The 16963-nt window shown below is 36.2% G+C and overlaps 2 protein-coding genes across 7 annotated transcripts; both read right to left on the bottom strand.

Moving 5' to 3' along the window:
- Positions 1-591: 591 nt before the first annotated feature.
- LOC120081433 (uncharacterized) lies at positions 592-16772 on the bottom strand. 6 transcript variants are annotated; one of them, XM_039036285.2, is made up of 13 exons: positions 16663-16772; positions 11515-11815; positions 10809-10863; positions 10434-10469; positions 10283-10327; positions 9969-10052; positions 7281-7343; positions 7105-7143; positions 6454-6553; positions 4442-4592; positions 3144-3261; positions 2134-2228; positions 592-843 (listed from the first exon to the last, which is right to left on the bottom strand). In XM_039036285.2, exons 2-11 carry the CDS (start codon positions 11691-11693, stop codon positions 3225-3227), a joined length of 789 nt encoding a protein of 262 aa, XP_038892213.1. In that variant the 5' UTR covers positions 11694-11815; positions 16663-16772; the 3' UTR covers positions 592-843; positions 2134-2228; positions 3144-3224. The 6 variants fall into 6 exon arrangements, with proteins under 6 accessions (XP_038892213.1, XP_090171882.1, XP_038892214.1 ...); XM_090315756.1 differs by lacking the exon at positions 16663-16772 and having other exon boundaries at positions 10809-10858; XM_039036286.2 differs by lacking the exon at positions 592-843 and having other exon boundaries at positions 2008-2228.
- Positions 13720-16399, bottom strand: LOC150035198 (Tetratricopeptide repeat (TPR)-like superfamily protein). The gene has a single exon (XM_090315754.1). The coding sequence runs from the start codon at positions 16167-16169 to the stop codon at positions 13854-13856; it is 2316 nt and encodes a 771-aa protein (XP_090171880.1). The 5' UTR covers positions 16170-16399; the 3' UTR covers positions 13720-13853.
- Positions 16773-16963: the final 191 nt, after the last annotated feature.

Below are 16963 nucleotides of genomic sequence, written 5' to 3'. Positions count from 1 at the left end.
CTTTCTACAAGAGATCGTGATTCAAATTTCTCGTCCCTATATGTATGTTTTTTGTGTTTCATAAATTTAAATTAACTCTTCATCAAATTCATGAATATGTTGAAGTATCACAAATTCATCCAATTTTAATACCATGAATGTACATTAACCATAACAAATCTTTTAATGTATACCGATGTTAAAAGAGAAAATCTTAACAAATATTTACGCCAATTTTGTTAAAAATATGCTATCTTTTTTTTTTTTCTAAAGATCAGACAGATACACGACGTTAAATTTGGAGAAAATGAAATGTCTCATTTTTCAAAGTTGGATTTTTTTTTAAAACCTTTTACTTATGTCATATTTGAGTAAAATTACCAAAATAAAACATCGTCTAAACAGATTGGACCTCTCAATCTCTCGATCTCCTCTCTCTTGCTCTCGCTCTCGCTCTCGGGTAACCTCACACATCTAATGTTCCAATCCCACTCTGACAATTCCACTACAATGTCCCTATGACCGACAACAAATAGAGAGAGAAAATGGAGAATGATCGATGCAAATGGAAGAAGAAAATTCGAGAAGAGGGAAAAAGAAAATTGAGGGTAATTTTGTAAGCAAGAGGGCAAATTCCTTAAATTTCAAAGAGTGGCAAAAAACCATTTTTTTTTTTTGGGAATTTCATACAATTATTATGTCAATAAATAAGTGAGAATTAAAAATTGAAAATGAAAGGGAAAAAAAGTCTGGAAGCTTCCGAGTTCGACGGCGGTTTTAGGGGGTGCGAGTTAGGGTGTAAGAATCTCAGCCGACCGATCTTCCCCTTTATTCCGCCTTCGGATGTTCCCATGCAATGTCCACCTACATTTTTATTTTTATTCCATTCAATATTCATTTAAAAGTTCTAATTAAATATTTACATGACTTTAAAGCCCTTTTGATTTTATATAAAATTCAACTTTTGAAAGTTAGGAAAAATAAAAATACATGTTGAACTTTCAATCTTTGAAGCAATTGGTTGGCATGTTGCCTTACTTGGTTTATATTTTATTTATTTTTTGAGTTGTGATACTTCGATTTAATTGCATATGTTTGAACTTTTAATATTGAAATTTATAATGCAAAATTCCTTTCTTTTGGTATGTTTCATGTTATAAAATTGGTTCAATTTTGTTAAGTTAAATTATGTAAAAAAAAACAAGTTATAAAATAATAACAGTACAAAATTTATTTGTAGATTAATTAATAATGGTTGAGATTTTTCTCAAAAAAAAAAAAAACAAAAACTAATAATGGTTACATCAATCTACCGAACTATTTTATAATTTATAAATATATATCTTGAAGCTAAGATCTATTATTTTTAGATTTCTGTTTTCAGATTACTAACCAAATACAACCTTAAAATCTTAATAGATACATATTTTAATTTAATATCTAAAAGATTTGTTAATTTTAAGAAAGATTTGATCATATCAAACACATAATTAAAAATCTAAGATTTACCAAAATGAACATAGCTCGACTAGTATAGTATTTGAATTATTAATCTCGATTTCGAAGTTCGATTCCTCTCCTTTACATATTAAATTTAAAAAAAAAAAAAACTATCAAATACCTTATAAAAGCATTAAAAGTCTAGAGCTAAACTTATAATTTTACTTAATCTTAAAGAAACTTTAAAAGATCTTAATTAATTAAAAGAAAATTAAGAATAGTCCAATTGAGGTGTCAAAACTCAAGAAGATGATTGCTTCGTCGCACAAATAACGTAAACTAATTTCTTCACTAATTTCCTAATTTAAATTTTAATGGCTGATTTTTCAGACGTAATATCACAAAAATAACAAAAGACAAATTTAAAAAACTACGTCGCAATCTCAAGTTCAATTAGGTTAAATTGCCAGCACATAAAATCAATGAATATAAAATTGATATATTATTTTCTCCCCCATGTGCATAATTATATTGACTCATGATTAAATAAATTAACGATGAGGTGTCCAAATTACTTCATCTCAAAACTTGAGGGAGAAAGGGGAACATTTTTTGTAATTAAATATAGAAAAAGAAAAATATTTTTACTCTTATACAATGAATCAATATTGACCTTAATTAAGTTAAAGAACCTATTAAATAGAGCAAACTAACCTCTAGCCACTTTGATGCCCCTAGCTTGAGTTACAACTTACACGTTTGTATCATCAGCGCAACGACTTTAAACTTTTAATTCCACAAGTTGAACCCTAGTTTTGATACATCAAAATTAATTGCTCATCAAAACCTAATTAAATTATTACCTATGAACCAAGCAATATATGAATAATACACCATTTATAATCGACAAGGAATTAAATAAGTCATAGCGGTATACAATTACTCCAACCTAACTACAACGTCAAGCAAGTAGAAAAAAACACACAAGTTTAGAAACAAAATACTAAGGGAAGGAAAAACATCACCATAGGCATAACATGATACACAACCGCTCAACGAAAGAAACCATTTTCCATGCTTTATTTTCTCTAAAAAGGCTTCACTACAAAGAAAGAGAAAGAAAATGTTTATCGCACAAAGGAACAACTCTCAAAGTCATGTTTCTCTCATTTTTCAAAGGAACATAATTACTAAGGAGGTATTTGACCGATGGAGTGGAGTTGTGAACTCCAACCCTTGTTTGGTCTAAGGAGTTTGTGGACTCCACGACTAAAAGAATCAACTGTATGCTTTATTATCTCTTATACTAAGTCCTACGACTTCACAACTCCACTCCTTACTCTAAATACCCCTTAACAAAACCATATCCTATAGGAGTCAAAATGGAGTTTCTTAGGCCCGATTTAATAACCGTTGTTTTTAGAATTTGACTAAAAATTTAAATGTTTCATTAAGAAAAATGAAAATCATTGTAGTTATAAAGAAATGGTGAGAAAACAAGTGCAATGTTTAAGTTATCAAACGGAGCCTTAAACTAGTAGTGCTGCAGAAAAACTAAAGTAGACAAATTAACATGAAAATATTTCAATTCTAAGTAGTGCTGCATACAAACTAGAAGACAGAAATGGAGACACAAAACTGCATGCATAAATGCCAGTAGACAATTGAGCAGTCAATTTTACCATTTAGAATAAAATGAAGTAAAGACATGCATTAGTTTTTACCTTGATTTTTCACCCCTACAAGAGTTGAAAGCTTTTGTAATACATCTGAACCAGGTCAAAGCACAAACGGGAAATTGGCTACTAGTGACATGATTCAGTCAATGAAGACTGCTGCTTCCTGTAATGACACATAAGACAGTCGAAGGCTATGAAGCAAATAAAGGCTATTTGCTAATTATGTACCAAATTTGAAGTGAGGCGCATCCAAGGGGTTCTGATATGGTATTGGGAAAAGTCTAGGTTCTGAATTCCCATCAAACGCTTAACAACTTAAAACCATTGTTCTCCCGGAATGAGTGGGTGGGAAATGGTCTAAAATACTTGGTTACATATAAGAAGAAAAGCATTCCAATTGAGACAAATATCCTTAATAGAGTAATTTGAAAAGAGCTTGGACTGCGAACTCCAAGAAAGAATTGTAATATCTGAAATCTTGTTTTGTATTGGATATAATGAGGGTGCTAAAGATGTATCAACCTAATTGAGATATCTGGGTGCATCTCCCGATCCTTAGTAGTTTATTTGGTTCATGTCTCTTTGTAATTTGAGTTGTGCTCTTTCATTTATATCAATGAAAAATTCTGTTTCCATTTAAAAAAAAAAAGAGTGGGGTGGGCAATGACTATGAGCATAATGCAAAGACTAATAAGTTAATTCTAATTGATGCTCTTCTATTTTACATCACACACAAAAGAAGGAAAAAACACAATGGGCAAATAATGGCGTGTTCTTTGTAGGAGAAAGGGAGAGGAAATGGATCATTTGCTTTGGTATATTGTGATTTTGTTAGCTTTTGGTGGAATCGTTTCTTCAAGCCTTTTGGGGTTGTGTCGGCTTGTAATAGTGGGGGGTGTTGTTCGATGTATGAGGTACTCTTGAACACTCCTTTTTGAGTTTATGTGACAAAAGAAAGGTTCTTTAACAGTTTTGTTTTCTTGCCATGATTTTCTTGTAGTCTTACTGGGATCAAGCCTTATATTAGGAAGTATGGGAGGGAGTACTATTATCTTACAACTCCCTTTATTCTGCTTTTTCTGTTGGGACTAGTTCTGGTTTCTATATCCTTATTCTATACTCTTGCAAACGTGCAAATTTGTAGCTGTCGTGCAACTCCTTATTTACGTGGGTATTTAGCTTGAGAGGAAAACTAGAACTTTTTGTGGGGTGGAGAGGTCGGGAGGATCAGGTTTAATTCCTCTTTAAGGACGTCTGTTAATAGAATTTTTTGTACTCCGAAGCAAGTTATGGTGACACATGAATATGATACGCAATAGGCATTGGAGACTAGAAGTCCTCACCATTCTAAAGCTTCCATCGCCACGGAAGCAGCCAACTTAGAAAGTTGAAATATTCCATCAAAGTTTTTTTGGTCCATAAACTCCTTATTAAATATTGCATCAGATAAAACTACTGAAGATGCTCCTTGTCTAATATAATCCCCGGTAGACTCTGAAAAAATTTAGAAGAAACAAATGAATCTCAGAATCGGCTCAAGTTACATCAGACTGATAAAAAGAACTTCCAAAAACTGACTAGCCAGAAAAACAAAGACAGTGAACTGTAAAATGAACAACACGACAAAACAACACAAGCTCAAAATTACTTTGTTTCAAAGATAACCTCAGTCGATTTAAGAAAGAACATGAGTTATAATACGAACAGCAATCTTATGCTACTTTAACACTCTTCCTCGTTAGAGTATTTGAGCATATATCTGAAGGAGTCTTAGCTGTCATGCAAGAAATTACGAATCATATGAGCAACATTAGAGTTGGTCTTACATGAATACCACCGAATAGCTGAAAGAAAAAAAATCTACCAAATAGCTATTTGCATGAATCTATTTGACTCGGTAAATCTGGAAAGATAAAATAGAATTCATAAAGCATATCAAACAGACAGAGTTGCTACTAGATGCTAATACAAAAGGGAAAAATACACTTTTGGTCCCCAAGGTCTGAGATTCGTATCTATTTGGTCCCCAAGGTTTCAAAAAGCACATTTTTGTCCCTGAAGTTTGGAAAATAGTTCTAAAAGGTCATTGAGTTAATTTGACCGTGAGTTGACTAACGAAAATTTAATGTGGCCAATTGAAGTGGCAAAATCTAAATGAGGTGGAAAACTTTACCTAATTTACATTATTTTTAATAGATTACATGGCATTTTTTTAATTATCTTTCATTCGTTTCTCTTCCCCACTCCATTCCTGTTCTTCTCCAATCTCCCTCCTCATCTTCTCCCATGGGCTTCTCTCTCTTACCATGTCTTCTCTCTTCTTTTCTATTTTTATCTTTTCTTCTCTTCATTGACTGCCCCCATCTCTGTCATACCATTACCTTGGTTATAGCCTGAATCCTGAACACCACTGCACCATCACTGGGTTAGTGCCTCTGCTTCAATGTCTACAATGGCATCACTGCCAGTGCCGCCACTATGGTTGCCAGACAACAACAAGAAGTATAAACATTCGGTGAAATACAGCAGCACGTGTCAGACAGCTAGAGAGAGCACTCCAAAATTGCAATCAAAATCCCCAAATCAAAGAGCTCTAATAGTTTAATTCGATCTGAAATTCAATTTTACCTTCCTAATTTCACAGGTTCGAACGGTACCAATGGCCAATTTTACAATCTGAAGACACGATAGGAGGAAAAAAAAAAAACCTAATTTTTCTTCCTAGTTCCAGCAATTGGCACTTGGCAGGGTAGGATGCATTTCTGAATAACCTAGCACTCCCAGAAGTTAATTTATGGAGCCAAATCACAAATGCCAAAAGCTTCAGGTGGAGCAGAAGGATGAGAATTGAAGGATATATTATCTGTGTGAGATCGACGGTGCTGGATTTTTATTGGATTTTGTATGTTTATTCTTACAATGATGGAGTCTTATGCTTTTTCACCGTTCACCCTCCTCTCATCTCCTTCTTTAGAACAAAGTAAAAAAAAAAAAGGAGGAAAAAAAACAAAAAGGAAGGAGAAGAGAAAAGTCAATAGGAGAAGATGGAAAAGAATATAAAGAATAAAGGGTAATTTAAAAAAGAAAATCATGTCTTCTAATAAAACAATATAAAGTAAAGTAAAATTTGCCACCTCAATTTACCACATCAAAATTTCCGTTAGTCAACTAACGGTCAAGTTAACTCAAGAACTTTCTAGAACTATTTTCCAAACCTCGGGGACTAAAATGCACCTTTTGAAACCTTTGAGATCAAATAGACACGAAGCTCAAACTTCTGGGACCAAAAGTGTATTTTACAAAATCAAGTATCCCTCGGGGCTTTAGGAGCAAAGGGTTTAAGCTGAGTACTGACCAATAGTTATGCCCTGAGAAGCAACCATTGAGATATGCGGAAATGGCTTCTTGAGGGCTGATATATATTTAATACCACCTAATGCAGAAACTGGATACACCTATTTTTCAAGTTTAAAAATCAAAAAAAATCTATAAAAAAAATGACAAGGCTAGAACCATATTTTGATGCCAAAAACAAATATAAGCAGGAGAAAAATTTTAAGCACTGAAGCACACAAAGCAAAATAAATTACTTGCATGAGTTTTCTAATTTTATTATTCATAATTGCATACTAATTCCCACTCAGAAATTTTCTTGGGGATTTATTACATAGAAAAACATGAGGGAATAAAAAATAAATGAAAAGTATATTTATGCAGGACATTTATGTTTTTTTTTTCCGTCTAGTATATAGGAAATTATGTTCTCTCTCTCTTTTAATTAAGTAGAGCACAATTTTAATCACGTTCAGTTGCGATAAATGCAGAACTCCAAGAATTCAATTTTTTAAATAAATTTCTAGTCCTCCAAAGAAATGTAATAGTTCCTTGAAAGCTGTATGTGAACGAGCTTGCCATATATCTTAGAGAAATAAGTAGGGAACATGGTGATGGGAAATGATAACCGACTCTCAATGACTTCCCTAAACGAGACAACAAATTTACTTACTTTAACAATCTCAGCGCCAGCTTCATATGCAGTCAGTACCTGCAAAGTTACATATAACTAGGTTACAAAGGTAATTTAAAAGTTCCAAAAATTTTTGTGGCAGAACCAATGATTTCACATGCAAAAAGGAGGAATCCTTGAGAAATAGAAAAGAGCCAAAAGTCTTATCCAATTACTTCTGTTGGGGTCATCACACCAGGTATATATAAGAATTCGCCTTCAATATCATCCATGATACCCTGCAAATCAGTTGAAATAATCTGAAATGAAGAAAATATCTTTATAGTCTCTTTTAGTTTGACTCCCAAGACTTGAAAAATCACGATAGGTAAAAAACATGGAAAAAGATACAAGGTTTCAACGTATACATTTAATGTAAACCCTCGAGTCTTGTTAAAGACAAATCAAGCCAAACTTGGATATTAGGATTAAAGAGGTCTAAATATAAGTTAAGATTATAAGGAGAAAGCTTGAGGATGTTGGGAGAAGGAGGAAAATACTTTAGGGGTCATGAAGCACACAGGTACTAGGTGAAGATGTAGTAGGCTTGGTTAAGGAAGGTAAAATTTGGCTAAATAGGGAACCATGCATTGAAGGCATTGTTGAGGTGTGCAGCAGCTTAAGTAATTTGAGGTTAGTGAGCGAAAGGTGGGTGTTGAGGTAGGTGAAGGCATGACTAAGGGATGGCCGAGAGAGAGGAGGCCTTGCGTTGAAGCCATGCGTTGGCCAAGCCCATGCGAAGGTTAGAAAGTCAAGGTGACGTGCATGGCAAAGGGTTAGGTGACTTAGGCAAGGAGGCGTGAGCGTGCGTTGAGATGCATTGGCTAGACGAGGTAGGCGTGGAGTGGGGCTATGCATCAACTGTGAGGCTAGGCGTTGGGGTGCAAGAGGAGGTATGCGCTGGCCAAATGGGGTATGCGCCCAAGGGAGACTATGCGTGGGAAGGGGTATTCGCCCAAGTATGACTATGTGGCCAAAGAAGAGGTTATGCATCCAAGTAAGGCTAGGCATTGAGTGAGTATGTGGCTAAGGAAGAGAAGTATGTGTTGAGTAGGTAAGCTTGGGAAGCAAGGTTGGGTTGACAGCAAATTGGGTCATGTGGCTGAACGGAGTGGAGTTTGGGCTAAAACAAGGGTGAGGTGGGCGCTTGGTAGAGCATGCAAAGGTGGGAATGACACTTCAAAAGGAAGGCTGTGCATTGGCCTAGGCAAGAAGAAGAAGCTAGCATGCAAAGAGGTGTCAAGTTTGATGCATTGGTACATGCATGCTGAAGGCAGCTTGGACATGCAAGGTTGGAAATGTGTCAAGCACAGGTGGTTTTGGGACTTCTAAAAATGGGGCAACTAGGGGACATTGGTTCTGATCCTAGGCTGCCATTTGATTTGGAGAAGTGAGGAGTGAGGAATTCGTGTTGGAAGACAGAAAGGTCAGCTGGTCGCATAAGGCAGGCGCCCATCGCACATGCCATCGCCCAACGCATAGCGCATGTGTGCACGCGCGCCCTATCACAAGGCGCGCCTTCAGGACGACATGGACGCCCGTTGGCGCGCACATCGCACGGCCCAGCACATGCCCGCGCATGCTACATTGCCCAACCCCTCGCGCGCGGGCTCGCCCACATCCCAGTCGCCACGCTCGTGTCACGCCGTGTCTGTGCGAGGAGTGCCACCCATTTGCGCGCAGCCTTGTGGCCATCCTGCACGCTGACTACCCACCGCCGCCCACCAACCTAGACAATTTACCTAAAAAGTTGTATTTCCGGAAGTTGAACCTATTTTTCAGTAAGTTGTGGTGGGTAAGTCAAAATATTCAATTTGAGGATATATTTAAGACCAAATTTGATTTATTTGAGAAATTAGACTAATTTAGGATTTCCTTGAAATAAGTAGAATTCGAGGAAATAGGATCGAGAGTCGTTCGAGGAAATCAGTAGGAAAAATCACAACAAAAGACTGTGAGTGGCTCCTACTTTCATATGATTTGTGAATTGTGTATATATATGCTATTATACATATATATGTAAGGTTTGGAAATGGGCATGATCGGGAAATGTGTCTTCCTGGCTTTTGTACATTGATTCTAGTGTTGATTGGTTTCTGTTGTTTTGCTAGAATGATTGTTTTACCTTGATTTTGCTGGATAACATGAATTGACAGGAAACTGGGATTGTACCTGGAAAATTGTTAGTGTGTCTCAAGCACGACTAACGGGATATTGTCGACATGTGCACATTCAGCAGGCTAAGTGGGTGTTGGAATTGTTTCCTCGAACTCGTGAATTGTTTCCTCAACTTGCATATTGGGAATAAACGAGAATACTTGGGAAACACATGATCATGCCAAAAGGAGCCAGTTACCAGGCTGGGAGAGTTACATTTTTATGTGTTATGATTGCTTGATTGTGGAATTTGTTTTTCCAAAAATGAATTTCCAAAGCAAAACTTATTTTCTTATAGATTATACCACTCATTGGGCTTTGAGCTCACATTTTCCAATGTTTTATTTTTCTCCTCCCCAAGTAACGGAAAAAGGACGTTCTGGAAGTGACACTCAAGGTCTGAAATTGCCTCTCCCAAAGTAAAATCCTGAGTCTGGTTATTAGAAGTCACTAGGGCTAGCTAGGATCAGGAATGTTTTTAGTATGAACTCTTGAAACTGTCATTAAAAGTTAATTGTAATATACATATTTGTTATCCGATAAGTTAGTTTAAGGACAGACAGTAGGTGTCACAAAGGTGGTGTCTACTGTCTTCATGTCTCCTTTTGGGTTGGGGAATAAACTCGGGAGGGGGTGTGACATTTAAAGTTCACTGTGACATATAAGCAAAAGTAAAAGTGGTATACTGGTCCTCTATCAACGCATACCTTTACCATAGTAGGACTCATTAGAAACTTGGCTCCAGCTTTTACAGCATTCTTTGCATCCTTAATATTAAGAACTGTCCCAACCTGCACAATATTTGGGAATCCTCAGAACTCAACGGGTCAGGTGCCCATCCATCATTTTTTAGGTTAACAAGTTGAATTTTGGTAAGCATTTAGAGTACAGATATAGTTCATCCTTGTTGATCAAAGGTTCAAGGGAAAAAAACTTCACAAATTTTGACCTAGGCGTGCCAAGGATATATTACAAACATTAAGAGATGATCACACCCACGAAAAGCAAAGAAAATAATTACTCCCAATGTTCTTGTAGGATAGTCTTGTAGCAACTGATATAGAACCTGCTTCAAATTTATAACAGAGAAAAAAAGTAAAAAAAAATGAATGAGATAAATACCTAAAATTACTAAGAAATACAATGAAAAAGAAAATATTCTCTACAACAACCTCAAGCACACCTGGCGTCGACATAACAATCTCCAGCTGCATAGCGACGAAAGAGGAAAATAAGATAGAAACCATCAATCAATTCATCAGGAGGAATGGGAGAAAAAAAGCCGTTTCATTCAATAAAATTAATATGCTCTAGTCACTTGCTATGGTTATTACTTTTCATGCACTTACCACTTACAAAAGCGTCATGAGGGCAATTTCTTCAACCTATTAAATTCTACTAATCATTTTGAAAGCATCAGAAATAAGAAATCATATATCAAAAAAATATTTGAAACTACCGATGAATATTGCTCATATCACCAATTCAAATACGATTTTCATTTACAGGTTAATTACGATCGAAAACTTCAAATTAAGAGCACTCACAACTGATATTCCACCATTTAGCGCAGCACAAGCAGCACTCATTGCCAGCTCTGCACTATAGTGAATTTAAAGAAGAGTTAAGGTGCATACCAAGGCTCTTGATAACTCTAGACAAATGATACTGAATTTCTTAACACAAATAAACATCAGTAGCCTAGACTTCTTTGAATTAGAAATAAACATGAAGGTATGTTTGAGGGGTCTCTGAAGGACGCAGGAAGTTTGGCACACTTTGATGCCTTTCTTCGGATCAATATCATTAACATTTTCGGTAATCTATCTTTGATTAGAAATGATTCCGTTGGTAACTAGCTCCTTTAGGCTTTATCTAAACCTAAACTATGTCCATTTCAATTCAATTCGAATAATTTTCTTACTACTTCAAAAAATCTGCAATGATTTCCAAAATTGAGGAGAGATTCTACTTCTGCAAACCAATAAAATAATGAAAATGTATGTTACCATAAGGTTGGTGCTATCTAACCATTTTTAGTAATATAATCATGAAAATGGTTTATACAGATAGAAGTCCTTGATGTCATTTATCAGCTAACCAGTAAAACATACGGAGAAAGTAACAAAGATATTAGGGTTACCTGCTGGCCATCAAGAACTAATAATACAAACTCATGAAGCAGAGAGTTTTAAGAGAATCCAGCACCACCATATTCTAAAATGCAGAAAGTATTCCATAAAAATGGGTTACCTGCTAGCACGAAGGCAAGCAATGACTCCAGAATTGTTAATTGTTCTCAGGGTCTTGTCTTTGGGAGACACAGGTAGCTGACTAGAAGCACAAAAAACTCTAAAGCGAGCAAATGCAAAAGGGTTCCAACACCCTATAGCGGGCAATGACCACATGCTGATGCTCCTAGAAACCAACATGTACTTCAAATACAGTCTTCTGGTCGTTAGTTTATAAGCAGTATTTTATCCCAGCCAATCAGATATACTGATGATGATTGATGATGGATGTCACATCAGCAGTCGAGGATTCAAGGGAATAACTAACATAGGAGAAAATTTTATAATGTTAAACTGTAAAGGAAAAGAAAAGTATTGAACAATATAATAAACAGAATATTAACAGAAAATAAGTTATTCATCAGTTGAAAGTTGGCATAACAATTATACGTGTATAAGCTGCATATTGTTTCAGCTTAATTAAGGAAAATGGACCAGAGGAAAAAATGCTGCCATCCCAATTTATTGATCGAACTAAAGATGCTCACATGGGAACAGGCAAAGCATTTAGGCACGTGGAATGCAACCAAACATTCTACCATGAGAGTAATGTGAAGTAGCACAAGAGGATTACAATAGGACCAAGCTCGTACATATTTTTAAAAGCAGTTAAAGAAACCACTGTTTCAGGAGGAAAAAAAGTGATCAGACAATAAACAATGAAAATAAAGTACAAAATTCAAACAGACGTGAAAACGATTATGGACAAATAATGTGAGCAAAAATATGTCAAATTTACAGACATGTAAACAATCAAAAGTTCTAAATTTCTTTTGCCTCCTTTGAAGTGCAGGAAGGAGGTTTTTGTTCGTTGTTCTTGGCTTCTTTCCGCATGTTCTACAATATTTCCACAGATTCATGTAGATTATTTTCCACGACAGAAGATCAGGGACATGTGCTTAGCAAGCCACTATTACAATGCAATTCAGCAATCGTGAGAATTTGGATTGATCAAAACGGCTAAAACTTTTAAGAGAAAGTTGAGAGGTTCTAGGTTTTGAATATTTACACATTTCTCACCACGAAATCATGTTTCTTAGATAGAAGTGTTGACAAATTTTCATGCCGGTGAAGGCCTATAGGCGGCAATGCTTCCATAAGCTTCATTCATTGCTAGGTTTGTGATGTAGGAGTTATAACACTCTTTTGTTAGTGAATACTTTTAATATTAGTGGATGATTTGATGTAGCTCTTATACCTATGTAAACCGGCAGAAAAGAAGTTGTATTTACCTTCAACAACCGCTTACTTCATATAGATGACCAGTTATCTAGGTGTCCAGTCACCTTCCTTGTATAAATAGGCCTTCATGCCTTCAATTCCAATTATTAATGGAAGATTATTTCTTGATTTCTTGAAGCATACATTAGTTTGGGAGTACCTTGCCTTCCTTCTATGCCAGTATTTCACTCTTCATACATACATATATATATATATATATAGTATTTTTCCACAGGATAAAATAATAATGCCAATAACAAGAAGATATACAAGGAATTACATAACCATTATGAATTTAAGAAACATTTGAAACTAAACTTGAGGTAGTCTGCTGAAGGACAGAAACCAAAGGTCTGTCGAAATCTAGTTAGTTAATATAAAGACAATGATTAAGAAATCCAAAATGAATTAGAAGTTGCACAATGATTGGTAGTTTCGTCATTTATACTCACTAAAATGGAGAAGCTTCTTATTTGCAAATTGGTAAAAGCAACTTCCACAAGTCTGGAATTGGTCTTCCCTGTAATTATCTTGTATTGGGATTTTTTCTTTTTTTAAAAGAGAGAGAGAGTTTCTTTCTTTTTTTTTCTTGGTAATCAAAATGATAACAAGCTGAAGGGGTTTGGCTTTTCCTTCTCTCATATTGGACAAGGATCAATACTTAGAGTCAGAAAACAACGGCCTATCCTTCATGGAGTAAATCATCTAAGGTTGTCCTTGAAAAGGAATATCATCTTGTAGATAAAAAAAAAAAAAATAGTCAAGTACTAATTACCACATTACCTGCTTATAGTATCACTTGCAGTTCAACTAGGTACTGTGGCTGCAACCTTGATGTGGCATCAAACCTTTTGTGTGTACTTAAAAAGTTGTGGTACCATACTTCCAACAAGAAGTAGGGACCAGGACCAACTACGTTCACCTCCTAAAATTTTCTGATCAGTTGTTAAAGGAACTGATAGATTATTGATATAAGTGGCAATGTTATTTTAAACAACTTTATCCCATTCATATTTGAGGCTACAAACTATGGATGTTTCAAGTGGAAACTTAGGTATTTGAATGTTTGACGCCGATTGATTACCAGTAATCATTGCACGAGCATAAACCGGCCATGAAATGATGAAACCGATTAGAGTCTCTAATGACAATCTCCTTCTGAAGTAGCCTTGAAGCTAACTTCATGAAATTATGACAATCTACACAAATTCGAATGTTTTTCATAATCCTTATGGGAGTATCGGCACGAACCAAGTTAAAATCATTCATTACAGAAAAAACCAAAGCCAACTTCTCGCTATGATGATACAGTTGCTCCTCTTTTTGCTCGTGTTCCACATCATGCAGCGCTAAGCTTGTCTCGGGCACATAACCGATCTCCTTTAACCTCCCAATGAGTTCTTCAAGCTCATTCCATATGACCTCCCTCTGTGGATGACGGCAACCTCCAGATGCAAACTCATGCACTTGATTTTCTATTTCTACCCAACTTAATCCAGGTTCCTTTCTCACTCTAGACCCTTTCATTTCCATTCTAATTAAGTCTGCTTCATAAAAACTACCACTGAAGCAATATAGATTTGACATTTGCACATAAGCTAAGGAATTGCCAGGATCTAACTCCTTCAATTTATAAGATGCTAATTTGGCTAATTCTGTTGCACCATGCTTCCTACATGATCCCAGGAATGAACTCCAAACAACAAAATCAGGTTCTATAGGCATCTTACTTATAAAATCATGAGCCTCTTGAATCTGACCAGATCTCCCCAAAATGTCAACCATGCAAGCATAGTGATCTAGTTGACAAACAATACCATAATCTGTAATTGAATTGAAAAGGCTGATCCCTTCTTCCACGAGCCCAGCATGGCTACATGCTGAAAGAAGAGAGACAAATGTAGTAGCATCAGGTGGCACATTCATATTTGTAAAAAGCTGCAATGCAATCTCAGCTTGACCATGGACAGCATAGGCCTTCATCATTGTGTTCCAAGAAACCAAATCATGATGTTTCATTTGATCGAATACTTTCTTAGAGGAAGAAATTGAACCACACCTCCCATAAGCATGAATCAAGGCATTATTAAGGACAGTGTCATCCTCAGACATAGATTTAATTAGCAGTGAATGATACGTTGAGGCATGCTTCTCGGTTAGAAATCCAGCACAAGCCTTCAATACAATTGAAAAAGTGTGTCCATCTGGAGTTAAACCTTCTTGTCGGAACTGACAAAAAAGAGAAAGGGTTTTCCCAGGGTCATGGTCTACGAAAGCTGTCATAATGCTGGTCCATAAAACTATATCCCGATTATACCCACCTTCAACAAAAAGCCTATAACTATCTGCAATATCCCCTCCAAGTTCTGCATTAGTTTTCACTAATGCAGTAATTATTTCAACTTCAGAAATGAAAGCAGTTTTTAATGCTTGACAGTGTATCTGATGACAAAAACCCAGACCGTCCCCAAATTCATCCCAATTGCAGAGACTTGTGGAAGACAAAGTGCTTAAAAGTGTTGCACGATCAAACCCAATTCCTTGATGATTCATTTGCATAAATAAATAGATAGCCTGATGTCCAAGTTTTCGGAAACAAAAGCCTGCAATCATCGAGTTCCATGTTATAAGGTTAGGTTTTTCTATGCTCTTGAACATAGTCCAAGCATCATCTTTACTATCATTGTAAGCACCATCTTTAGAGTAACTCTTGCTATACATGGCAATAAGAGCATTTGCAACATAAACAAAGACATCTAAAGACCTTTTCAAGACAAACCCGTGTATCTGCCGCCCGCGTTCGCCGTCGTGCTCCCCAAATGAGGTAAGCAAACTTGCAACTGTAAACTCATTGGGCCTGTGATCTACCAACATTCGCGAAAATATAAGGAAGCACTCATCCACAAGGCCATACTGAGAAAGTCCCGAGATAAGCACAGTCCAAGAGACAAGATTTCTCCTTGGCATCTCGTTAAATAATTGGTAGGCATAGTCTAAGTGGCCACATTTACAGTACATGTTGATAAGATGGTTGGTAACAAATAGATCAAATGTGTTCATGGGATCATCCCGGGACATCATGTAACGGTGCAGACCCATGCCTTCTTGGAGGCAGCGGAGGCGTGCACAAGCATGAAAGAGATTAGCATAGGTCTGGTGGGAATGAGGTTGTCTAGAGGAGTAGAACAGTGAAAGAGCCTGCCTAAGGTGGCTGCGTGTGGAAATTGGACGAGATTCTAATAGATAGTCATTATCAATATCTTCTGTCCTATGCACAATATCACCTTCTGCCGCCGATCTCCAGCATCTAAATTGGAGACCAAAAGCATGCTTACTTGGGTATGAAACCAAATTCCGTTTGGCAAGAAATGGACAATAAATTGTCGCGAGTTTCATGAGGTCAATGATCCTATCTGCCTATTAAACAGATAAAACATTACTGTACCACTCAGGCATTTCAACAAACATTTAGAACGCAAAACTCACTAGCTCAATTTTCACCAACAAATCAACGAAAAAGAAAACACTCATACTTTTCCAAAAAAAATCCCCAGAAATTCGCTTCCACAAACACAAATATAAAGCTACAAATTACCCTTTCTCACTGACATTCTCTTACCACAATAAGCCACTTAAAAATTCAAACTCTACAAAGAACAGGGTTCGTCTCAAACGTTCTTCCCTTCATAAGAACACATTGGGGCTTAGAGCAGAGGAGTGAAAACAGTATTACATGCACACATATATATTAGGAATAAACAATAAAGAAAGAAGTGTGTAAAGTTGTATAAATAGTGAAAAGAAATGGACTCGAGAGGTGGGGCAGAACATTTGGAAACAAGCAAGAAAGAAAGAAAGCTAAGAATTGAGAGGAGTTGAGGAAGAAGACCTTTAACAGATTTTTTAGCATAGAAAACGGCATTGATTTGCGAGCTCACACAGTCAGAGTTGCAGTTGCGGTTGCGGGAAATAGGAGCTGATGTGGGCCGGTCGATCTTTTGGGCTTCTATTGGAACTCGTCAAGTGGGCCTTGTGGCTTTAAATTAGTCCTTTGGGCTTCTTGAAAACTAGGCCCATCTGCTACCACCTTAGCTATAAAAGGAAAATAATTAAATGGAGATGCACCAATATATTCTACAACCCAAATAACTCCCAATAAAAAACTGTCATTTAGAATTTAAAAATGATTT

The sequence above is a fragment of the Benincasa hispida genome, chromosome 7 (assembly GCF_027475165.1).
Source record: "Benincasa hispida cultivar pf3 chromosome 7, pf3_genome.v1.1, whole genome shotgun sequence".
Taxonomy (NCBI): domain Eukaryota; kingdom Viridiplantae; phylum Streptophyta; class Magnoliopsida; order Cucurbitales; family Cucurbitaceae; genus Benincasa; species Benincasa hispida.
Note: the sequence above shows the minus strand (reverse complement) of the source record. Positions and strands in the feature narration are given on the sequence as shown.